This window comes from Chionomys nivalis, chromosome 5 (assembly GCF_950005125.1).
Source record: "Chionomys nivalis chromosome 5, mChiNiv1.1, whole genome shotgun sequence".
Classification (NCBI taxonomy): Eukaryota; Metazoa; Chordata; class Mammalia; order Rodentia; family Cricetidae; genus Chionomys; species Chionomys nivalis.
This window is the reverse complement of record NC_080090.1, coordinates 71,033,562-71,058,992: the sequence shown is the minus strand read 5'-3', so window position 1 is coordinate 71,058,992 and position 25,431 is coordinate 71,033,562. Positions and strand designations below refer to the sequence as shown.

At 40.6% G+C, this 25,431-nt stretch overlaps 1 protein-coding gene across 1 annotated transcript in view; it reads right to left on the bottom strand.

Annotated features, from left to right (window-relative positions):
- Positions 1-1,646: 1,646 nt before the first annotated feature.
- Pla2g4a (phospholipase A2 group IVA) overlaps positions 1,647-25,431 on the bottom strand; it is a 144,014-nt gene continuing 120,229 nt past the window's right edge. Inside the window, exons 15-18 of the mRNA XM_057769913.1 lie at positions 22,834-23,018; positions 14,557-14,752; positions 12,980-13,137; positions 1,647-2,215 (exon numbers count right to left, since the gene is read on the bottom strand). Of these exons, the coding sequence (XP_057625896.1) occupies positions 2,084-2,215; positions 12,980-13,137; positions 14,557-14,752; positions 22,834-23,018 (671 nt within the window). The 3' untranslated portion in view covers positions 1,647-2,083. The remainder of the gene's footprint in view (positions 2,216-12,979; positions 13,138-14,556; positions 14,753-22,833; positions 23,019-25,431) is intronic.

Below are 25,431 nucleotides of genomic sequence, written 5' to 3'. Positions count from 1 at the left end.
AAGACACACACGTCCAACACTTCTCATCTCTTTCCCACGCCTTAGGTGCCAGTCTCTCACATACTTGACTTGGTTATTGTTAGCTAATAAAACTAATTCTGGTGCAGACACGAAGCATCCCTCAAAGGGCTCACACACAAGGCTCATTGACAGCTGGTGGGACTATTTGTGGAGGTTCTGAAAATGTTAGGACGTGGCGGGTGGATGGATGAACCAGGCCACTGGAAGTGTATCCTTGAGGACAATATCATGTCCTGAGAGGTTTTCTATCACCTGTCTACCATGAGGTGAAAGTCCATCTGATTGACATGCTCCTGACACCATGAGAGTCCAAGAACCCAACAAGCAATCAAGAGTCTAAGTGAATCCTTCATTCTTTCAACTTTACAGCAGGTATTCTGCAGAGTGATAAGAAAAGTAGCTAATACATCTCTTGAGTCCCCAAGGCAGGTGCTTTTTCCAGTGTCAATCAATATTATACTCCCAGATCCTGCAGCATGCCAACAGGGTATGGTGAGCACTCGGTTATCTTTTGCATAAACTTTTTTAAAAACTATCAATCCTTCATTTTTTTTCTTTACTGCATTTTGCCTTTGATTACAAGAAAGAATATGAAAGGAAAGATAATTATAGAACAAAAAAACAGAGCTCAAAGTTAACTCAGAAAAAAAAACCAGAGAGCACCAGAAGTAGGGGAAGACTACATTTGGAAGGTGCCCTCTGAAGCCCAGCAGTCCAGCAGCTCCTGAAACCAGGGGCTTGCAGTAGATGCTGCCCCCAAAAACTGACTAAAGCCAGACACAGCCCTCCCACTGCTCTGGGTCAGCAGTTCTGGCTTGGTAAGGAGTCCTGGAGAACATCAACAGAGTAAAGTACTGCATTAGACATTGTCACACATTTTTATACAAATGAATAGAAATGAATGCCACTTGCTGAACAAATTATATACACTCTCCGTTCGAAGAAAAAAATAATTAAAATGTAAATTTCATAGGGCTTCAATAGTTAAGAGCACATACTGCTCATTCGGTTCCCAGCATTCATGGTAAGTGACTCCCAATCACCTGTAACTCTGGCTGCATGCAACTCAACACCTCTGGCCTCTGTGGACACCTTTATTTAGGTATAGATGCCCCCACATAATTAAATTTAAAAAATCTAAGAATATCTTTTCATATTTATATTGCTAGAAATCAGTGAATCTAAAATCCTTTCATAGTAAAATATTTCCTTGAGAGAAGAACAAGGGCCAGGGAGATGATTCAGTGCGGGGAGTGTTCATCTCATAAGCGTAACGAGGTGTGTTTAGGTCCCATGTGAGGCCAGCCTTGGCAGTGGGCATCTGTAACCCCAGCACCCTATGGTAAGATGGCAGGCAGAAATAGGTCAGGCCCTGGTATCTCAAGGGTAGCTGCCATGCATACACAGCTACAAACAGCAAAGAAACCCTGTCTCGAAAAATGTGGAAAGAAAGGACTGAGTTATCCTCTGACCTCCATACATACATCATGGTCTGAGCATATCTGCAATCACACACATAAACATGCACACACAAATACACACACACACACACACACACACACCATATACAGAACACAGAAAGATTTTTAAAAGACAACAAAAACTCAGGTCTCTCATGGTAATTTGTACATCAAAGTATTTATTTCATATGTGTATATATGAATACTTAAATAAAAAATAGTGTTGTATCATGACATGAACAAATCTAGTTTGTGAATAACATTCACACACAATGGGAAGCCTTACTTACTGAGCTGAACTATTAAATATTTTAAAAGAAAACCACTTTACCTGTACTTTATATAAAAGTACAGGTAAAAGCAAGTTAGTGAGGAATGTTTGAAATACAGTAGATATCCCTATGTTTATGTCAGAAAATTCATACTGACAGAAACTGTTGCTAGAATTCCATAACCAACAGTATTTTCCTCCTAACGCGCAGCTAAATTGCTGCAACTCTTGAGTACTAGCCAGTCCCTAAGGCTCAGCAAGACCATCTCCAATGTGCTCTTGACTACAATCATCAGGAAATTCAAATGGCTTGATCTTTCCAGCACACAGACTACGCCGTGGGTTTACTTAGAAACTCCTTGTTGAAGAATTTTCTTGCCTCGACATTACTCAGGGAAACAGAGCAACGAGATGGGTTCTGCCTTCTGTATTCGATGCTCTCAACAATGGCATCCTTTATCACCTGCCAATGGAAACAGAAAAGAAATGGTATACACAGCTATACATCCCGGAAACACTAGTTGAATGAAAACAAAAGGCCGGTTCTCTTTGCTTAGTGTCCCCATTTTGAAATTTATTGAGAAAAAAATGATTCTTTTGGGCATCTATGTCAATGCAAGGTCTCACTATTACATTCTTGTGAAGAAGAACCCCAGGAGTACTCCAGGTAAAGAGGAAGACAATTGCAACAAGGTAAGTTCATGTTCCCTCCACCTAGCCTTCACTAGGAAGTGGGAATATGAAAGGAAACACAAAATTCATAATTTGAATTTTTAATGTTAAAGAGGGGATAGGAGATCACACAGAAAGCAGATACCCTCTACAGGAGAGAGAAGGCCATCGTTCACTAGGGAATTGTCCATTTCGCTGATTCTGGCCAACAACCAAAGAACAAGTGTCCTCGAACTAACGTAAAAAAAAAAACTTTATGATTTTCCTCATAAAAATGAATTGCCAGTTTTCATCCAGAGTTGTCTCATATTTACCCAAGCTGATGATGATCGGGGGCAACATATATCGTTTCTGATACGAAATGATCCTTATTAGGAATTTTCGGAGAAAATGAAATTTGGATTTGGTTAGAGCCATTAGTGCCCAGTTGGGGAAACACTTTGGAATTGGGAGCAAAGGGTGTTCAAGATGACTCTATTGCTGTTTTGGAGCCTTCGAGACATCAGGAAACCACCACTCCCCCAGAAGCTGTCAACAATATTGATGTTTGATGCACTAGAGGCAGGGTAGCTGGAGCTATTAGATAGCCGGCCCCCTTTTCCTCCACTCCAGGGACTGCTACATAAGTTTGAAGCACTGACCAAATGTTTTCAGCTCTACACTGGGAGTGCGAATGCCTGGCAAGTCCAAAAGGTTCAGGACCCACGACCTCTCCTCCCACTCAGAACCCAAGTGGCTAATCTCACCAGAGGCATACACATTCCAATACAAGTTCACTGAGCAAGTATGCTCCAGTGCGTAGAACAGAGAAATAGGAGGGTTAAATTTCGCGCCATGTGGTTAGCAGACAGCAACTTCTTATCACACCCATTGGCAGGAACCTCTATTTTTTCCAGAGCAGCTAACTGGTCATCATGTTACCAAAACAAATAACAAAAAAATTATCATAAAAATTTGAGTTTTTTGTATGATTAAAAAAATACATCAGTCTCTACTTGTGGCAGCAGACTCAAATATTACTGAGACTGTTAAGCAGATATATGTAGAGCCCATTTTCCCATAGTAAGGGAGACATAATAAATTCTGTACTTCAGTCTGTTGAAAAAGACTTGGGTCAAAGGCCTCCTTGGTCCTCTCATGCCTAGGCTATCTGAAATAGATGAAAACTAACCTAAATTTTTGAGATTATTTCTTCTTTAAAGACGTTACATATTTTTATTTTATGTGTGTATTTTGCCTGCATGAAAAGTGTACCATGTGTATGCAGTGCCTGCAGAGCCCAGAAGAGGGAGTTGATCCCTTGCAAATATTTCTAGACCATGTGAGTTGCCTCGTAGGTGCTGGGCACCAAACCTGGGTCATCTGAAAGAAGAGCAAGCACTCTTAACTACCAAGCCATCTCCCCAGTACTTGTTTAATGGAATTGTCTTTAAGATAACAGGAACATTTTTAATCTTGGGATGCTGGGAATTGGAGACCATCAATATAAAGTATTATGGACAATGACTGGCACATAGAAAGATCCTGTAACAGATATGTGTTCACAAAGCTGCTTATGAACTCTGTGTGATGAAAGGATGCTACTGAATAAAAAAGAAGAAAGAAAGAGGGGCTGGAGAGATGGCTCAGAGGTTAAGAGCATTGCCTGCTCTTCCAAAGGTCCTGAGTTCAATTCCCAGGAACCACATGGTGGCTCACAACCATCTGTAATGGGATTTGGCCTGCAGGCATATACATAGACACAATATTATATACAAAATAAATAAATAAATATTTAAAAAAAAAAAGAAAGGAACATGACTGCACCTGGGTATGGAGGAAAAGTTTATTTTAGATATGTAGATGTGTGGGAGAGCATAGCCAGAGGCAGGGACATCTGGGGAAGTCCAGAGTGGATATGACTAGATTGAGCTGGGCCATCTAGGAGACAGGAGAGGGGTGCATCAGCCAAGAGTGTTGTGGGAATGGTGGTATGCCGCCACCCAGCTAGCTTTACCCAAAATAATTACACGGAAACTGTATTCTTTTAAACACTGTTTGGCCCATTAGTTCTAGCCTCTTATTGGCTAATTCTCACATCTTTGATTAATCCATTTCTAATAATCTGTGTAGCACCATGAGCTGGCTTACCAGGAAAGATCTTAACCTGTGTCTGTCTGGAGTGGGAGAATCATGGCGACTGACTGATTCGACTTCTTTCTCCCAGCATTCTGCTCTGTCACTCCACCCACCTAAGGGCTGGCCTATCAAATGGGCCAAAGCAGTTTCTTTATTAACCAATGAAATTAACTCCTCCATCCCAAGAGGGCAAAGGTACAAAAAGGGCAGTAACCAAAATGTCTGAATTATATAAGAAAGAGCCACTGGAGGAAGGGCAGCCAGATCCCTGGGCTAAAAAGTTTCGGGTAGGGGGCGGGGTCTGCAGCCATACCCTGTAACAGGTAGGGACTGAGGAATGCTGGGAGAAACTGATAGCCAGTTTTGATATGTTCAATAGGCACCTCAGTCTGAATGTTAATAGCTATGAAGCTTATAAGAAACAAGCAGGAGTAAGAAAGAGCTTACTGCCTGGTGGAAACCAGAAAATCAGTCCTGCTACTCAAATTAGCTGCTGTATTTCCTTGTAACAATCTATCTTTCTAGACTCCCAGCTTGCAATGCTACCCAGTTGGTTTCTGCTCCTTCAGATGTATCCCCTGGGAGCAGAGAATTGTCAGGGAAACAAACCGCAACAGAAAAGACCCCAGGGACTACTACACTAGTAATGACTGCCTGATGCTATTTCTCTGCAGTGAATTTCACACACACACACACACAGTCCCTAGGAGGAAAAACAACAACTAGGGCGGTGGCTCAGTTAGTAGAGTACTTGCCTAGTGTCTATGGCACCCTATGTTCAACTCCTTACACTATAGGAAAACACAAGAAAAAAAAACAGTCTTAGTATCACAAATGAGTAAGTTTACCAAAATTTGACCCTTGCTCACATTCCTAATTTTAAGCCTTTCTTATAAGTGGAAAACCAACATTTATATTTATAACTGAAAACCCCGAATCATCTGGGATAAGAATGTGCAAGCTGAACCACTAGGTGTCATGTTAACACTATGAAACCACTGAACATCCCTCATCCCTCAGAACACAGCCTAATGCTCCCTGGGAACTGGATGCTGTCATGCAAATTAAAACGCAGTATGAAGTCACTTGCTGACTGTAAAGCTTTTAGCATGCCACATGCTATATCTTGGTATATCTAAGATGTATTATATCATATCTGTATCTTTCTAATTTTTATTTTTACCAATAGTGATCTTACAGGGTTTACATAAGTAATTGTTTCTCTCCTTCCACAGGATTCCAACTCCTTCCTGTCAGGTTTATTCCAGCAAAATCCCACGAATGCTTATCTTCATCCTTACTGCTCACCCCAAGTGTGATTCTATGCTATCTTTCACTGCACCATTCAAGAGCTCCCCTTTACTCTAAAGCAATATGGGTAGATAAATGAAAAAAAATAAACTTCAAACATGAGATCTTCCTCCTTCCCATCAAAATGAACAATTCTGGAGGTGTGTAACTGAACTATTGTAGACAAATAAGGAATGCTTATAGCATCAAATTAAAACAGTCTCCCAAGAGAGAAAATTATGGTGGACTGAAAAGGGTGTAAAAGTTACCAGTATAACAAACAACTGCTGTTTTCATGAAAATTACTCTGAATTTTCTGGCTAATGTTCACATTCCCATGAAATCTGAAATATCATGAAAACAGGGAATCTTAGTGTTTGATTCCAGCACTGAGACCATGGGAGGCATATAACAAGTATTTTTCTAAATTAATAAATGCTCAGGAAAAAACATGGGGAAAAAAACAACTGTAGCTAAACACACATGGTTGTATAAGCGTAAGGGGGCAGGGAGCTTTCTCCATGAATAACCATACAAAGCTAAGGATGGAATGCTGTGGTAGAAGGGAGACATGGGGACATTGGCTGGCTTGGGTGGAAAAGAAACTGTTTGTGAAACATTTAAAAATAAGGTCACTTGGGAAATAGAGAAAAGAGTGGGGAAGATTTACTATAAGCCCAGTCCCAACTCCAAAACTGTTGTGGGATATTTGTGCATTGTGTGAAGATGTTCTTCTGTGAATAGTGTTAGAAAAGTTGAACAGTCAATAGCTAGGCAGGAGAGAATAGGTGGGACTTCCTGGTAGAGAGAGAGAACCTGGGAGGAGGAGTCGAGACACACTATTTTGCCAGCAGACTGAGAGCAAGTTGAATATGGTGTATTAAGAAGAATAACCAAGCCACATGATAGAACATAGATGTTTAAAATATGGGTCAATTAAGTTATAAGAGTTAGCAAGGGAAAAGGCTTAAGATAAAGCCAAGCTTTCATAATTAATAATAGGTCTCTGGGCCATTATTAGTGGGCTGGTGGTATAAAGATAGCTTAACAGGAAAGTTCTGCTACACAAAATTGTGACTTCCAGGATTTTGCCTAATTAATCCATTACTCAATTCCCTTGCCTATAAATTAAACCACACACACACACACACACACACACACACACACATCCATCATGCTTCTTAAGCTAATCTTGTGTTGAGTATTTAGGAGAAAATATTTGATTAATTCTAAGCACTCAAAATCTCCTTGTTTTGGTTGCCTTTTTGTTTGGGGGCTTGTTTTGTTTTGTTTGGTGTTTTGTTTGATTTTGTTTGGTTTGGTATTTTGTTTTGTGTTTCTGAAACAGAGTCTCCCTCTGGAGCCCAAGCTGCAAACTCGGGGTCCTCTTGCCTTTAGCTTCCTGAGTGATGAGACTGCAAGCTTGGACGCCATATTCTTTTGCTGTTACATATCTCTGTGACCCTGAAACAGTGCCTGGCACCGCTGATAATAAAGACACATTCAACTAATGTACACACGCGATGCAATGAGATCGTGTAGAACACGGGTAGAAGGTGAGTTTGGGGCTGTGTGGATTCACACACCTTCAAATGACAGCCTCAAAAAAAGCCCTGTCCTATTGTCTCCTGCCCCCTTTTGCTGCCCTCCTCAGGCAAGCCATAGAAATGAGCATCCCTCTTCCCAAAGGAGAGTATAGAAGTTCTAACTCCTTATTATAGTCTGAAAGGTCTGGAAGCATTGCTACAATTTGCCACCTTTCATTCCTTAGACACACTCATAAAGGAGTTCTCTACCCTTTCTGAGGGCACGTCGTAAGACTCCCCCTGCCCCTGCAACATACACTTCAAAACACCCTGCCCGTATCCAAAAGGATGGAATGTTCCCCAAAGACCAGAAAAATCCAAACAAATCGACTTCTCTAGGATTTTTCTCAGAATTAGACTCTAACCATTTCAAACAATCATATTTCTATACATCTGTCATGCATCACAAAATCTAGATTAAAAAAAAATGGGCAGTTCATTTAAAATCTGAATCTTTTCTCTGAAGGTTCCCATGCTGCCATGCTGGATAGAACTATGTTCAAATGAGCCCATTAGGGTTTTTTTTTTTGTTTTTTTTTTTTTTTTTGGTTGATCTATCTTTTATTTATGGTGCTGGCCAACACTGAGTATGATGGGCAGAGGAACCACTGCGTCTCCTCCACTGCAGGACTAACAAAACAGGCCAAGATATGCAACAGATTGCATATTACTGCAGTTATTAAATAATTGCAGATTATCTTTTGAATAGTCAAAAACCTTACCTTGTACCTAAGCAGGGTAATCACAATGATGAAATGCTATTAAAGTAAGAATTAACCACTAGTAATTCTGACACACACTTTCCCCCATTCTGATTATTACCCGATGTTTTACACTATGATTGGTTAACACTGATGGTCATCTTATCAGAGTCTAGAGACATCTAGGAGCTAAATCAGAGCACGGCTCTGAGGAATTAGTTGGGGTAGGAAAAAGCAACTTACGTGGGTGGCACCACCCCATGTACTGTACCCCCACTGCTCTGTGGCTGCCAATGCAAGGCAATCAGCTGCTTCATGTTCCTGCAGCCATGACTTCACCACCATGGCTGATGACACCCTTGACTCATGAACTGAAATAAACATGTCCTGTTTCTGTCACATACTTTGTCATGTGAGCCAGAGAAGTAACTAATTAAAACACCTTATAAAATTATCTGACCAAAAGTTAAGCTGATTGTTATGCATACTGGCCTGAACTGAAAGGAGTAAAGTATAAAAGTTATCATAGAATCTGCGACCTTGTCGGCGGAATGAGAACAGAAAACAAGGCGAACCAACAGGTACTGCAAAAGAGTCCTCCAAACACCCGTTCCCTCAAGGTCACAGTAGTGGTTTATGACTGCACATGCTGCACTGTCAGGCATGCGCTGTGTGCAGGTTTCATGGCCAACAGCTCCATCTCCAACAGTGACAACTTTTATCCTGACCCTCATCATCTTCAGTCAGCGATGACTTATAAAAATAAATTTATTAAAAACACATTGCATATTCCCTTGAGGCGCCAAGCATTATGATCACTATCCCTAGAGTACAGAAAATAAGCAACTTGCTGTTTTATGGAATTTAGAATTTATAATTACAAGCAGAAGAGACTATGAAAACTAATAATAATTCATCATATTAGCTGTTGAGTTTCCCTAGTGCCTATTATATCCTAAATCTTTGTTATTGTAACTAAATTTCATCCTAATCCTATTCAATATATCATTGTTTGCCAACAGAAAAGAACAAAATAATCTGCCAATCCAAGGCCACCCAGTTAAGAGACAGCTGAGAAACGACTAGACAATTTGGCTTGAAACCAAAGCCTGTGGAAAACACGTACCACATGTCCACCAGTCCAAGTCACTATACCTTACGTTTCTAATAAGGAAAAAAAATGTAAATCCCACAGAATTCCATAACTGTAAAAGCCTTGAGACAACATTCATCGAAAAGGAATTTGGGAGGACTGAGTAAGTACAGAAAACCGATGCTAATGGAAAGGCCAGACTGCTGTCAAAAAGTGAGCCAGAGCAGAGGTAAAAAATATCCTCTAAAGGATCTCCCGGGAAAATGATCAACAGGAGTTCCCAGCTGCAAGATACACAGTGGCCTGTTCAGAACAAAACCAGATCAGAAAACAAATAGAGGAAATATACCTGAAGCCACAGTGGCACTGGCCACAAGGCTGGACACTGACTTCTACTTTAACAGATGAAAGACTTTGCATCCTGTGTTATTACAGTTCCTGCCACCTGAAAACCGCTCTGCTGGTCCAGATGCAGCTGCTTAAGCATAAGTCCATGCTCTACTCCGCGCAGATGGTGTGGGTGACTGTTATTAACTGGACCTAGTGCATTCCCAGCACCGTGTGCTCAGCACAACTTTAGTACTTTTTACACATCACCACTTACTAGGAACTTTTGTAACAAAATGTGGGGTTTTTTCTTGGATAAATGATATGGAAGAGGTCACCAGGAAATAAAATACCAATAAAAGTTGAATAAAAAACATACACACACACACACACATGCACACATTTCACTTGAATATGAATCAAAATGGCCACCTAATTTAGGTAAAAGTCTACATTCATTTGTTCAAAATGTTTACTTAGCACCTACAACTGTCCTTGTCCTTACAATTTGTCTATAAGGTGAATCCTAACGCTTCACAGTTTCTCCCATAGATTCCCCATGCACTGCAGACTGCCGGGACCCTGTCATGCACAGCTAAGGTCTTCACAGAGAAGTGGCTTCTGCTTACAGGGTACGATTTAGGCCCTACCTGGTTACACATTCATTGTCACACTGCGCCTGTCCTATGTCCCTGTTTTCGGGATGAAGAATCCAATCCTCCTGAAATTTGAATAGTATGTTCAGTGACAAATGAGAATGACTCCTATCCGCTCATCCTCGATTAATGGAACTATTTGGGAAGGATAAGATTGTGTAGCCTTATTGGAGTAGGTGTCACTGGGAGTGGGCTTTGACGTTTCAAAAGCCTCATGCCATCTTCAGTTAGACTTCTCTCTGCCTTGTGGTTATATCTCAAGATGTAGGCTCTCAGGCATGCCTCCAATACTATGAGTTTTGCCTGCAGCCATGCTTCTTGGCCATGATGATCATGGAGGCATGCTCTGAAACCACAAGCCTCAATAAACTCTCCCTGATAAGTTGCCTTGGTCATGGTATCTTATCATAGCAGTAACAATGTAACTAAGACATAGCCTATATTGTATTTAAAGATACTATACAACCTTCATCTTTACCTCTAAATGCCATGCCACATGTGTTAGTAAAAGCTATAAAAAATGTTTGTTCACATAAACAGGGTATTTGCACATAGAAACTCACAGTGGCTATGACACCAAACTCAAAATCTATCCAAGCTCAAGACAGACAAAAATCCTATCATAGAGGTTTAGAGGTGGCCACAAAGCTCCAACTTCAGCTCAGGAGCTATTGGTAACTGATGGAAGAGTCATTTTTCTTTAAGAATGTGGGCCCTGGTAGGTTGAACACTCTTTAATGGATGGCCACACACCCAAGACAATATAGGTAGCACCAACTAGACTTAATGGCCTAAAGAAAAAATGAGACACAAAGTTGAGTGTGTGTGAAATTGGGGTGGATCTGAGAGAAGACTGGGGGCACAGTATATGATAAAAATACAAAGTATGAGATCCCCAAGTTTCATACATATTATATGCATTATTATAAATAATACTTAGTAGTTTATGAAGAACCAATGTTTATTGGGCTATACTGAGGATGGTGGCTTTGGAATTCAGCCCATTTTTGTTCAGGCTTTAACTTTGTCATGTCTGCATTAAATAAACTACCTTGAGGAACACTTGTAAAAAATGTAAACAGAACTATACAATTACTTCAGAAGATGTTTTTAGCAGGTCTAATATAAACAGGGACTAAAAATAGCTAGAGAAATGCAGCTGCTTAAAATACATATGTGAGTGTGTTCATTCCTAAGTCGGGTAGAGGATATTTATGGCCCTTACAATGCTAGTCCTTTTCAGTAGGGGATCATTTATCAAATTCAGTCGATTTCTATCCCCAAGGAATGTATGTCTACTAGTTTCAAAACAGAAAATTGCAATCTCCTTAGCTCTCTTCTCCTTTAGTGTGATTAAACTTTATAAAATACAACTCTCTTTGGTGGGCTGGGGAAAGGGCTGAGAGATTAAGAACACAGGCTGCTTTTCCTAAAGGCCTGAGTTTAGCTCCTATCAGCCATGAAAGGCACCTCACAATTGCCTATGACTATGGCTGCATGGAACTCTGACACCTCCGGCCTCTGGGGGCACCTGCACTCACAACCCCACCTCCCACAAACACACGTACAATGAAATCTCAAATAAAATAAAGCGCAACTCTGTTCTGACGACTTTTATGCCTTCCTTGTGTCACAGCACTCATTCTCTTCGAATTTAACCATCACGACGACATAAAGCAGCAAGAGGTTTTTAAATATTTATCCCCGTGTAAGCTTTAGTCAGCGTATGTGAAGGAAATAATGTGTTGCAACTTTTAGTGAGCATGTTACATATCAGGCATCACATACTGGAAAGGCAAAAAAGAAGGAATTTTAGAATTAATAGCAACTGAAGTATATGAGGAAATTTTTCATATGCTCGTAAAAATGTATTGATTTAAAAGGATTATGGTCATTATGTCACGACAGCATTTGACCTCTCTTTAACTGTCTCATGGAAAACAAAAGAAGAAGCACACTGATGTGTCAGTTGTTCCTTAGCACAAAATCTAGTTAAGTTCTGCAGAAGCAGCACATCCAGGTGTTCTTTGCAGCCTTCATCACCTCCAAGAGGACCAGCAAATCAGAGATGACGCATGGCTCTAATTCGCTGTCTTTTCTTATTTTCTTCCTTACTATATACAATCCAAGCAGGCCACCGAGCTCAGCTTTCACAACTGATGATGACTGGCTAGCGGCTGTGATTTGGGCCTACCAGCAGATGATTTCAATCACACAACAGTATTCTGACACGGGGCAGTTAGCCCTAACCAATCTCAGAGACAAAGACTTTTAACAGCAGGTGTGCTAGCGACGGATAAGAATGACTGACAGTGAGGGAAGGACTTGCTTCTAAAGTCTCTCTCACAAAGCACACGTGAAAGGTTAAAACTGCAGGAAGCTCTAGGATTTGGCAATATTGTCAAGAGCTACAGAAGCCAAGCATTTGAGAGCAATAAGTCATTGGTGAGGTAATAGCACTCACGTTCACTCCCCTGCCTATACGCTGCCCTTCCGTCACTTCCTTCTTTTTATAAATTATCTTATCATGAAAATAGATGAGGAGAGATGGAAATGAATCCTCATGCCACCACACAATACTATAAAGTGTACGTTCTGATTAGCAGCAGACAGTGATGTCGTTACTAGTGAATTCTGCGTGTTCTTTTATAGGTTAGTGAAATGATTCCTAAGAAACAAGGCACTGCATTGTGGACTGGGCCATTCCCAAGCCTGATTCATCTTCTTATTGAATTCACGTGCTTGCTGGTGACTTCACATACTAATGTTTGGGGAGATACTCACATCAATGTTGTTCAGTGTATTGAAGTACATCAGATCATGTAGCCTTTTGAATGCTTGATTTGGATACTGAAAGTTGAAGGTAGAAAATGGCGATTCAGGGTCATCAAAAATGTCAAAGTCAGCTATTTCCTTCTCCTCTTTTGTTTCTCTTGGGACACCTATATGCCAAAAAAAGAGTATGAATCTTGCTTTCAGAAAAAGACAAACAAAACCTCCCAAACATACAAGCAACCATGAAGACAGCACTGAGAGTCACCAGAAAAGCTATGATTCCCAAAAGCAACTATTTGCCCCAATCAGCCACACTCAAGTTGTAATGGTACCCAGCTCCCAGACAGCCACACTCAAGTTGGAATGGTACCCAGCTCTCAGACAGCCACACTCAAGTTGTGATGGTACCCAGCTTCCAGACAGCCACACTCAAATTGGAATGGTACCCAGCACCCAGAGAGCCACACTCAAGTTGGAATGGTACCCAGCTCCCTTGCCTGTTGGTATATGGGTGGAAAGGATGAATCTATAGTCTGGGTGTTCTGACTTGCACTTTCCCAGATGGGTCATGTTCCTCTTGGGGTAACTGACTTACTAGGATGTGCGACGCTGTTTGTCTCCTTGCCCAGTATCACTTCCTCTCTCCCTTACAAATAAACCATTTGCACTTGAATTTTGTCCTGAGACTCTTCCTCTGGGGAAATCCAAACCAAAACACTGAATCCTCTTCAAGTCCCAGAAATCCCTGGACTTACCAACCTTTTGGTTTCTCCCTGAGAACTAACAGTAATAGAATATTGACTAGGTTGCTTTCAGTTTGCTACCGGGTTTCACTTTGAAACTAGGATTTCCGTTTGAAAAAATGCCAGCCACCATTTCTTCTCCCTTTTATGAGGCATGTCTCATAGATCTACCCTTACTAATTTTTTTTATCATTCTGAGGAACGTAGGAAAAAATCTTCTTTGCTGTATCCCCACACCTCATCTCTTTTGTCTTTTTCCATTCACAAAATGAAAAACTGCATCTTCTGGTCTGAAAAGTGTTTAGCATTTAATGCCCCTATGCATCCTTCTTTGGTTAATGAGTATCTCTTAGGATGCATAAAAGTCCACCTAATCCTCCAGATATGGAAAAACAGAATAACCATTCCTTGAACTACATTCTCCTTTGCTGCAAAACACAATGTGGAAGCCCAAAATGGACAGTCATGCCTCACTGTTAGATTACATTGAGTTTTGTGGTCAATTCATATTCCCAGAGGCTTTTGAATGATTTTATTTTAAAGACCAGATCTGCTTCACTATGGCGAAAGTCAAACTCTTTAACATCCTTTATGAATAGGATATCTATCAAACCCAAGCCTCTGGTTCAACGCTCTAGCAATTCTTGCTGAACCTGTCATTCGTCTTTCAGTTTCTCTATCATGAGGAACTCGAAATTTAGGGGTAAAAAAGATGGAAGCACTTGGGCTCTCGGGTCACGGCTATTCGTCACGGTAAGAGAAGCACTCCCTGGCGTCACAGTGCATGGGACAGTGTCGGTACAATCACATTGCCAGTCAGACTTCAACCTCATGGCAACACACCTGGGGCCTTGTACTTTCTGAAGTTGATGTTGGCCAGAACAAAGTGGATAATGGTAGGGCAATCGTTCTCCACCTCAGGATTCTTGGGTTTGAAGACGTAGCACTCCTTCAGACCTTCCCTATCAAACACATACGGGTCGATCTTCGGAAAGGGGAGCTTGTTCATTCTAGCCCACTTCTCTGCAAGTAGAAGTTCCTGAGGGGGAAGAGAAGGACGCATTGAGAAATGTTCAGTCTTCCTGTATTCAGCTGGTGTGTCTGTCATTCTGCATCCATAAGGTATTATTATCTGCCAGCAGTTGCTAAGACAAAACAAAAAAACAAACCGACAAAACCAACACTGTCTGTCGTAAAGGGCTGTGCAAATCACCAATATCTATATTAAAAAAAAATTTCCCTAAACAAACCCAATATTGTTCCGTCAATTCTCAGCACAGGCTGGCTAAATAGCAGGCATCTGACGAATTTAACAATGAACGGAACTGAGTATGAATTTGCTAGAGGAAAAACAAGTGGTTCCAAAATATTTACAACTATATGAATGGGTTTTAAGGCTTGGGAAGTTAAAGACTCTCACACTGAAGAACAGGAACCACTGTGCTTTGGTTGGTTTCAGTTGTTGCTGTTTTTGTCAACTTGACACAAGCTAGAGCTATTTAAGAAGCTGACACCGCAAATGAGAAAACACTCCCACTAAGGCTGGTTTGCAGAGAACCTGGGGAGCATTTCTTTTCTCCTTTTATTTTTTTATGTTTCAAGACAAGGTTTCTTTGCAAAGCCAGGGAATTTTTTTAAATAATAGTTGATGGGGGAGATTCTAGCATACTGTACTTGGTGCCAATCCTTGGGCAGGTGGTTCTGATGTATATAATAAGAAAGCAAACTGCGTAAGCCAGAGAGAAGCACTCCTCCATTGCCTCAGCATCAGTTTCTGCCTCCACTGTTCCAACTTCCCTGGACCACAAGCTGTAAAATGAAATAAATCCTTTCCTCCCCAAGTTGCTTTTGGTGATGGGATTTCTTTATTTGTTTGTGTGTTTGTTTTTGTTTTTCTGGGTTTTTGTTGTTGATTTTTTTTTTCGAGACAGGGTTTCTCTGTGTATCAGTCCTGATTGTCCAGGAACTTGCTTTGTAGACCAGGCTGATTTACTGAGATCCGCCTGCCTCTGCCTCCCAAATCCTGGGATTAAAGACATGCCCCATCACCTCCCTTTGGTTATGGAGTTTCATCATAGCAATGAAAACCCTAACCAAGATACCCTGTTACTGGATTTTATACCATCCTGGTGCCCAAAACATATGAATTAAATTATTTTGATAAGAATGTGCAATTTAAGAGCAGCTCCCCATTAACTTCAGTATCAACCTGGTACAGGTTCTTGCACAGCTGGTAAGATTCTCTTTGTAGAGAAAGTACTTTTGAAAACAAGGCAAGCTGTGGGTTTTAGAGGAGCTATGACATGAAATGAGGTTCTCCAGCTTTTAGTGTGGAATGATCCGAGGTACGTTATGGTCTCTTCATTTCTTGTATGTATGACAGCACAGCATACTTCAGAGTATTTTGTATTACTAGGAAATTGATTTTTTAAGGATGTTTCATTTTGTTTTCTGTAATAAAATTATGCACATTTTAAAACTAAATTTACGTATACAAATTGAATTTGTTTGGCTTCTACTTATGAAAAAGAAATAGAACTTCAGGCCTCAATGCATCAAATTAATGAGTTCTGAAAAGAATGAGAAACCCCATCTCAAAGAATATGGTGGAGAGCAATTGGAGAAGGCATCCAATGTCCACTTCTGTCTCCACACACAAGTATAGATATATGCATGTACATCACATTTTCACATGAGTATACCCAACATGAACATATATATACATATTGCATTTATACACACATACACACACACACACACGCACACACACACACACACACACACACACACACACACTAAATCTAACCTGGCAGAATCACCGTGGAAGGTTGTCAGGAAAAGATAGGTCTCATTTCTTTTTCACTGCAGCCAGAATAAATAAGTGGTTATAGAGCACTATGGTGTAAAACCACAGATTGGGCCCGAACCATAATCTCCATTCTGTAGACTCGACGATCTTTCTGAGCTTAATATTCTTAATCATAAGACACAGAGAGCAATCTGAATGGAAAGAACTCACACTTTACAGTACTTAGACAACACCTATCACACAGTGAGAGCTATACAAATATCCAATCACTAAATAAGGACAGAGAGAAGAGAAAAGTGAAGAAAAAAAAGAAGAGAAAGGAAGAAAAGCAGGAACCGTATTAGAGAGACTCCTCAATGGATGAAGTTCAGGGCAAACCACTAAAATTGGCTTTTCTGAAGTCCTCCTGTCATGCTGATTTAGTCAGTAATATAATTTCTACCTCTGCAAAATACCACTCTCTTCACTAGATAGCTCTGAAGATTAGAGATGAAGAATAAAAATCTTAGGTGGACAGCAAGAAAGCACTTTAACCTAGGACCCTACATTGAGAGAACATTCTGATTTCACTGTTCTTGATGTTTCAGAAAAGTGATGGATCTACATGCCTGCATGTTTGTGTATGTGTAGGTATATCCCTGAATACAACCTGCTCAGTATGCATCAAGCTACTTGTATGCATGTTCTCTTGAATGACCATTTGGTTTTAGGTAACAAATGGGTGTGCTCTTTCCTGGGGAAGACCATGTCTCCCACTCTCAACATTCCTTAGCTGTCTGGAGTTCTTCGTGTAGTCTTGAGGCTTCGTGGTCTTTTCCCTCAACCTCAGAAGAGAGCAAGGAGGGGCAGAGGGTAAGGTTTGGAGGGAAGAAAGGAAGTGGAGATGATCTAATTATATTGTAATCTCCCTAAAAAGCAACAGAGACCCTAAATATTCTCGCAAACTAAATAAAAAAGTCATGAACTTTAAGTTGAGCAATACTCCCAAGATTTACAAAGGAATAAAATCTGAGAGAAAGGGGATTTAATGGATACGAAAGCCGCTGTTTCATAATGCAGTCTGTTGAATACAGTTATGCTTTGCTAACACATTAACAGATGTAAAACTTCTCGTTTGCACTGTGAGGACACTTCTCTCATTCCTCCTTTTTCCCTCACCCACCCTGTTCAGCTGAACTCCTCTTGTTAGTTCATGTCTAGCACTATCCACGATTATTCATTCACGATTAGTCCACACCATGGCCAGACCCAAGCTCATACAGTAAGGCAGTTGCGTGAGTGCAAAGACCAGAAGCTCTCTAATGTTTACAAACATGAGTCAGGGATGACCAAACCGTGTGTGGCTGTGTGGAGAAAGAGGGAAAGGAAACTCATTGAGGTAGAGGGAGGTCTGGCTATTTTTAGCTGGACGGAGTTATACTGGAATCAGGAAGTGATGGGAACTTTCCCTTTTCTGCTCCGCTCCTGACGGAAAAGATTAGACAGCGGTGACTGCAAAGGCCATGATTACAGGATGGAGAAACATCTCCTTCCTGCTGTCTCCTCTTTCTCCAGAAAGACCGAGAAACAATGACACGGACTGTATGCAGAGCCCCACAGTTAAAGAATTAAAACAAAGACAATGTTTTAGTGAGCCAAAAGACCTGATTCTGAAATGACAGCAACACACCGGCAGTGTGCCATGCTGTAACATCTATCAGCTGCTGCTTGATGCCCCAAGATGCTTCACTGTGGCAGGCCCTGATGGCCTGTAAGTTTACATAAGTGCCAACTACAAACACAACTTTCTATAGAGTAAAGAATGAGGGACCCTCATTCGAAGTAATACTTTCAAAAATGCCCATGCTCCTTTTTTAAGTACTAAACCATAACAAAAAACACAAAAACAAAAACAATTTAACAGAAAAATACTCAGACCACAGTGAGAAGGGTACATGCATGCCAATTAATTAATTTAGGCACACAATATATTTCTCTCTATAAATACATATACATAAATAATAAGTTGATTTTTCACTATAGAAAATAAGATTTTTGTCTCAATGCAAATCTAGCATATAGTCTCATTACCCTAAAATTTTCTCATCATTTAAAGGTTATTTTTAAGATTGGGGAGATAGATGACCTAATAGTATGTAAATACTGTAATATTTAAAACAATATAATGTTTAAAATTATCAAAGCAATTAATATAAGATGGAACCGACAGAGCTATCACTCAGAATTCACTATTTGTGATTATGGTTATTGTCTCTTCTCATAGAGACTTGCTATTAGTCTTCAAGAGCCTGCTGGAACATGAGTAGGAACATAGAGTGTGTATAACACTTGGAGCAGTTAGTACGCCACTTGCAAGCTTGGTACACACTTTCAAAAATATCCCAGAAGTGGCCAATATGAGATATAGGTGTTCATCACAAGACATCTGATCGAAAATGGGTATGGTAGGTTGAATGATGTCCCCTACAGGATAAATCCACCTATTATGAATATGATCTTATTAAAGGAAGGAGTTCTTTTAAAAATTATCACTATTGTTATTGTTAATGGCTTTTTTTTTTTGGTTTGGTATGGGGTAGGGGTTTAGGAGTATGGGAGTGTAGGTCAGAGGACAAGTTTCTGAAGTCACTTTCCTCCTTCCTCTCTGGGATCTATGGCTAGAATCTAGGCTGTTGAGTTGTGCAGCAAGACCTTTTACTGAATCATCCCACTGCCTCAGAAGAGGGCTCTTCACAATGTAATTAAGGGGCTTGGGCTGTGATCAGCCTTTATATTAGGGCAGGGTTTAAGTACTATGGCAGTTTTGCTAATAAGAGACAAAGAGAGACCAAGGAAAAACTGAGGTAGGCTGCCTGGTGGTGGTGACACGTGCCTTTCTTCTAGCACTCAGAAGGCAGAGACAGGGAGATCTCTAAGTTCAAGGCTAGCTTTGTCTTCAGAGTGAGTTCCAAGACAGCCAGGACAACACAGAGACATCATGTCTCAAAAAAATAAAAACAAAGCAAACAACAACAACAAAAACAAAAACACTGAGGTAGAGACTAAGGTGACCCACCCACTGGTTAAGGAATGCTCTAGAATCTGCAAAAGGGAATAGAATTCTATCACAAATCCTGATAACAAACACAGCGCCGCTCATACCCTACTCATAGCCTGCTCAACTGTTGGCCCCAGAATGGAATCAAAACACTTTTTCTGTCATTGTAAGCTCTATATATGATGTCACTTTTAAAAGCAACTCTGAGAAAGCAGTGTGAGAAATAAACCTGCAGGTACCACAGTCTATGCTGTGTAGTCTTCCTTGGGCATGGTGGACTGGCGTTCACAAAGCCCACCCAGGCTAATGTGTCTCTGCAGGCTACCTCATTAGCCATGGTGCATTGCTGTCTACAGACCTGTCACTTGTACTGGCTTGGGTGAGTAGCTCCCTCACTAGGCACGGTAGAATAGTGTCCACAGAGACAGCACTTCAACTGGCTTGGCCATGATGTGACCCAATTTAAGAAGTGGATCACGTGTGCCTCGGAGTTCTAAACCAAGTGCAGTACCAGACACCAACAAATAGATCAAGCTAATGATGTTTGCTTGTTTCCACCCAACACGACCTATAGCTAGAGAAATGTATCAAAAACATTCATTATTCCTAACCCTCATGATGCTCATGTCAAACTGTCTTATGTCTACTTTGCCCACACACACACCTTCGCTGCCTCCTTTCTTTTCCTTCTGTTCTACGGAGCAGACCCATTGCTCTGGCTGGCCTCGGTCAGGAAGTATTCAAAGAGCACTAAAAGAGTTAGCCAGACCCATATGCAATATATGAACTGTGATATAACATAGTACAAGTCATGACAAAATGACTTAAAATATTCTTTTAATAAAATGTATAGAAATATACCAGTAGTGAACCCTAGGTTCTGCTGTCCCAGCTTTCTGACCCCTCAATCAAACTCAAAGCACCCTTCACCTAAACTCTGAGTTTGCTTATTTATGAATAGTCTGCCCATTGATAGATGCACCACAAGAATTACTGGCACACAAGCCTCCATGGTAAACCAAACAGATATTGTCTGTACCTATATCATTAAATAAGTAATAAAAGTAACACTTGATCAAATGAAACATGGGGCTGTTTTCCTTAGAGAAATTAATAGGAATAATGTTTGGAATCATGAAACTCTTTATACCAGTTTGGGGAATTATTGTTTTGTTTGTTTGTTTGTTTTGTTTTTACAGTGTGGACTATCTGTTCTATAGAAAACAGTATCCCTTACACTAATATTGGTAACTTAGAAGCCCAATTACAACATAGATAACACAACCGTTATCAGAAGCCAAGATATGCACCACTGTAGCACTTCCTAATGTAATCTGAGATTTAACTCTACTTAGGGAATGCTGTGAGTATCAATAAACAATGAATGAAGTGAATGGCTGCTTGTTTTCCTCTCTTGCATTTTCTGTATGAAATAGCTTTCATGAAAGCCATGCTAGCTTAGAACTGTAGGTAACTGAGCATGATCTAAACTTCTTTCCCCTTGCCTCCACTTCTCAAATGCTGCGATTGCATGGGTACCACCACCCTGAATTTCATGAGGAGCTAGGGATTAAATTTAAGAGCTTTATGTATGATAGACAAGCAAGTATTCTACCAACTGAGGCACATGGCCAGCCACTGTTATGATTTCTTACCCACATTTATGCTCTATTCTTTAATGAAAAATGACGCCGATATTTTAATGTCAAAAACAGAAAAGGGGACCCGTGAGATGGCAGAGTGGATAAAGGTCAAATGAGTTAGAACCCAGAGACCCACATCAAAGAAGGAGAAAACCAATTCCACAAGTTCTCCTCTGACTTCCACACATAAACACACACACACGCATTTTTAAAAATAGAAATTGGGATCTGGGGAAATGGCCCCCTGATTAAAAGCACTTGGTTTACAATCATGAGGATCTGGTTTTATTCTTCAGCACTGATGTAAAAATTCGGACATAACAGAAAATGCTGTGACCCCAGCATTGGGCAATGGAGGAAGGCAGAACCTGAGAGCTCGCTGACCATCCAGCCTAGCAAAACGGTGAGCTTCTGTGGAAGCTCTGTCCCAAAGGAACAAGGTAGAGAGGGATGCCTCACATACATAAAGGGTGCATGCATTGTACACTCATATGTGCAATACACAACTTTCTTGTCTCTCATCTCCTCCCCCTTCTCTCTCTATCCCTTTTTTCAAAGAGAGATGAGAAGAGGGGTGAAAAACCATTAAAATACCAGCAGCTTTTATCCAGAAGTGGTTGGTACACATTCCAATTGCTCATGTATATCTAAAAATATACTCTTCTTAATAATAAACAATGCAACATTTTAAAACTCTTACAAAATACAGTGCTTTTGATTTGTGTTACTAAGTGGTCTCCTAAAACTCCTTGTTAGTATCCTCTCATCCAGAAGTAAAGCTCTGACTCATAAGAAATTATGGCTTTGACATTTTGCACTCCCATTGGTTAAATGAATAACACACTATCTTCTACCATCAGTATCACCTCCTTGGAGTCATCGCTAGAACCTACCTCCTCCTTGCTCCTCATGGGTCACCGGGTTCTACCCATGACTTGCACAGTGCAAGATTTTATTATCCTCTGCTGGGGTTACAGTAAGTCATAGTTTTAATCTTTTGCCTTCCACCCACCAACTCAGGTTAGTCATCCTAAGATTCCGATTTCATGATTTCATTTGTCTGCTGGAAATCCTCCACCAATCTCCATTTCCTACCTTCCAATCTTAAAATTCTTCCTGGAGCCCTCTTAACAGGCTTAACATCTGTTTGCCCCATCTTTGCGATGTGCTCATTGCCATCTCTGTGCGGTTTTCAGCCCATTCGCTTATTTCCCTGTTCTCTGACTCCAGGAAGCACCCTCACATTTGCATATTAATCTTCCGTGGTGCACATAATTTGATAATATCGCACCAACTCTTGTTTTCTTGGATGAATACTACTAACAACCTCAAAAGAAATAAAACATTAACATGTTCTAAACATGTGACGCTTTACGGACACTAAAGACTTATTGTTCTAGCCACAATTTGTTCTAGAAATTCTTAGTGCTTGTCACGGCCAGCAGGAACTGTCCATCTGACACAGCCTAGAATCACTCGAGAAGGCAGTATTAATTGGGTGAGTGTCCAGATCCGATTGGCAAAGGGGCATTGTCTTGCTTCTTCATGGCTACAGGGGGACCCAGCTCACCGTGGGCTGCATGCACCCTTCCTTGGGCATGTTCCTACTCTGCTTACAGAAGTCTCCTTACCTTGAAAGGAGGGCTTGTGTCGCTTGGCCTTGCAGAAAAGTCAAAGGAGATGATGAGATCCACACCTCTCTGAGGTCGTAGAATCAAGGGATATGGCAGGTTAAAGGTGAGCCCACTGTCCACAACATGAATCTTTTTACTCTTCACATCCAGGGGTTCATATATCCGTTCAAATTCATCTGGATCTTTTAAAAGGAAAGGGAAGACAAGAATGGATTCAATAGTCATCTGACATTAGTTTAGAAACATAAATCTTTACTGTAAATCCGAGAGACAGAATTCCCCATGTTTAGTCTTCTCCGCCCCTCCCCCCACAGCTTTGTTAGAATCAGGTATGGATTTAATTCTGGCAAGTGTAGGTAAATTAATAGCTTTAAGTCTTAGTTCCTTTATCTGTGATACCAGAAGAAACACAATTATCAAGTAAGATGCCAAGCGAAGAACTTAGCTCGGGCCCTATACTGACACTAGCCATGATGTCTTTTTTACTCTTATCTCCCATCACAGTGTCTTTACTGATTTGGAAACATTTCTTCAGACATCACCTTGTTTAATTTTTGTAGCAGGGAGTCAAGAAGAGGGCATTTAGAAACGGAGGATAAAGTAAACTACAAGTTACCTATAAAATGAAACAAATGGGAAAAGGCACAGTCTGAGCAGACCCATCTGCTTCTCTATGGGCTGCTTTCACATTATACTAAGGGATGAGGGTCCAAGATAAAAATTCAAACCACACCCTCCATAAGCATGAGTTGGGTGTCCCCATTCAGGCACAATACTGGGTCCTGGACAAGCCAAGTAAACTACAGTAGATACTGAGTCTATTGCCAAATAAGCAAGTGCACTGACGAGCCAGTGGAGTGAGAATCGCTATGGCAGAAGCTCCAGAAGACAGCGTGGAGAGGAGTGAGTATCTATGGGGGCCATATTCAGTGGAGCCATTTCTGAGAAGACATCCTTGACCTGAAACAATACTAACAATACAGAACCACCTAAAAGTAGTTTAGGACTTGTAATCCATTCATTCATTTCTCAAATTGTCTATTTAATAATTGCAGAACGCCCATCCCTTAGAACTGACAATATAGAAGTCAAAACTAAGGCCAAAGAGGGCCCAGCATATAACCAAAAGCACTGACAGCATTTGAAGTGAATAGCTTAAAAAAGCAGTCACTACAAAGCACAGAAATGATCCATGAATACCTGCTAGCTCTACTAAAACACACCAAAGCCATTTGATCATAACTAAAGATAACATTTGCTTAAATGCAATCATTTTTTTCTAACACAATAAAGCACAAGAATTTTTTAAAATTTTTTTTGGTTTTGCAAACCCAGTGTTTTCTCTTTTAATTTTAGCCATGATGTTCATGTCAGGAGATTAGTTATTTTTCCCCTCTCCTTTCTCAAGCCCAAAATTGCCCTCAAGGAGATGCTCACGATGTAGATGAGCTCCTAACCAGCACGAGGCTGAACACCACTGTCTTGGCTCCAGAAAAACTGACATTGAGTCTTTACTGTGTTATTAACCATCTAAGTTTGTGAAATATCAATAGCTGTTCCATATGCAAATTAAGACTTCCATGATCAAGTAGATTTAAGAAAGTCAAGATTCAGCATCTGCAGTAACTGCCAAGTAGACAACTTACCACGCCTGGGAGTAACAGCAGTTTGTGGGAAAGGTCACTTAATCCCCATAATAAGGCTTTCCAATAGCTACCATTTATTTCTATGTTATACCAAAATATAGATTATGCCAACTAATTGTTCAAGATATTCAGCTAGTAAAAGGCCTGGATGGATTTCAGATGTCAATCTCCTTTGGAAATATGTATTTGAGCTCTCAGACTAACACTTAAACTCAGTAGGCTATCCTAGTCTGTTATGAGGGAGAGGTGTCAGATTCTGAAGGCATCTCTGTACTTTTAGGACCAATTTGTCACGTGACAACCACTAACATGTAGAAGCTTTGTCTCATGATACAATGGGCAAACATCCTCCCATGACTGAAAGCACACAAACTGCTTAAGCCTGTGAGTGAGTTAATCTGGATCTCTGGCAAGCATACAAATAACATGGTGTTGTGAGCCGGCAACGGCTCCTTAAACCAGTGGTTCTCAACCTTCCTAATGCTGCAACCCTTCATACAGTTTTCATGTTGTAGTGGCCCCCAGCCATAAAATTGTTTTCATTGCTACTTCATCACCATAATTTGGGTACTGTTATAAATCACAATGTAAATATATCTGATAGGCGACCCTTGTGAAAGAATCTTGTGACCTGCAAAGGGCTTACAACCCACAGGTTGAGAACCGTGGACTTAAAGAGTTCCGCTGCATCTGATGAATCCATCACATAGATTCAACTTGCATCAGACAAATATTTGGGTATCTTTGCCCTGAACTCTGGCCTGAATGAACTCATGTCAACTTCTCATTCCAGACGGCGTGTCAGAGTAAACAGTATAAACACAAAGTAAACAGGAAAGGAGTCATGTGACAACAGCTAGCTCCTCCAGAGTGGGTTTCTCCAGACATGTAACCATTTTACAGTGGCCTACTAAGGTGTGGGGTTATTATTTCATAATTTATCTTGCTT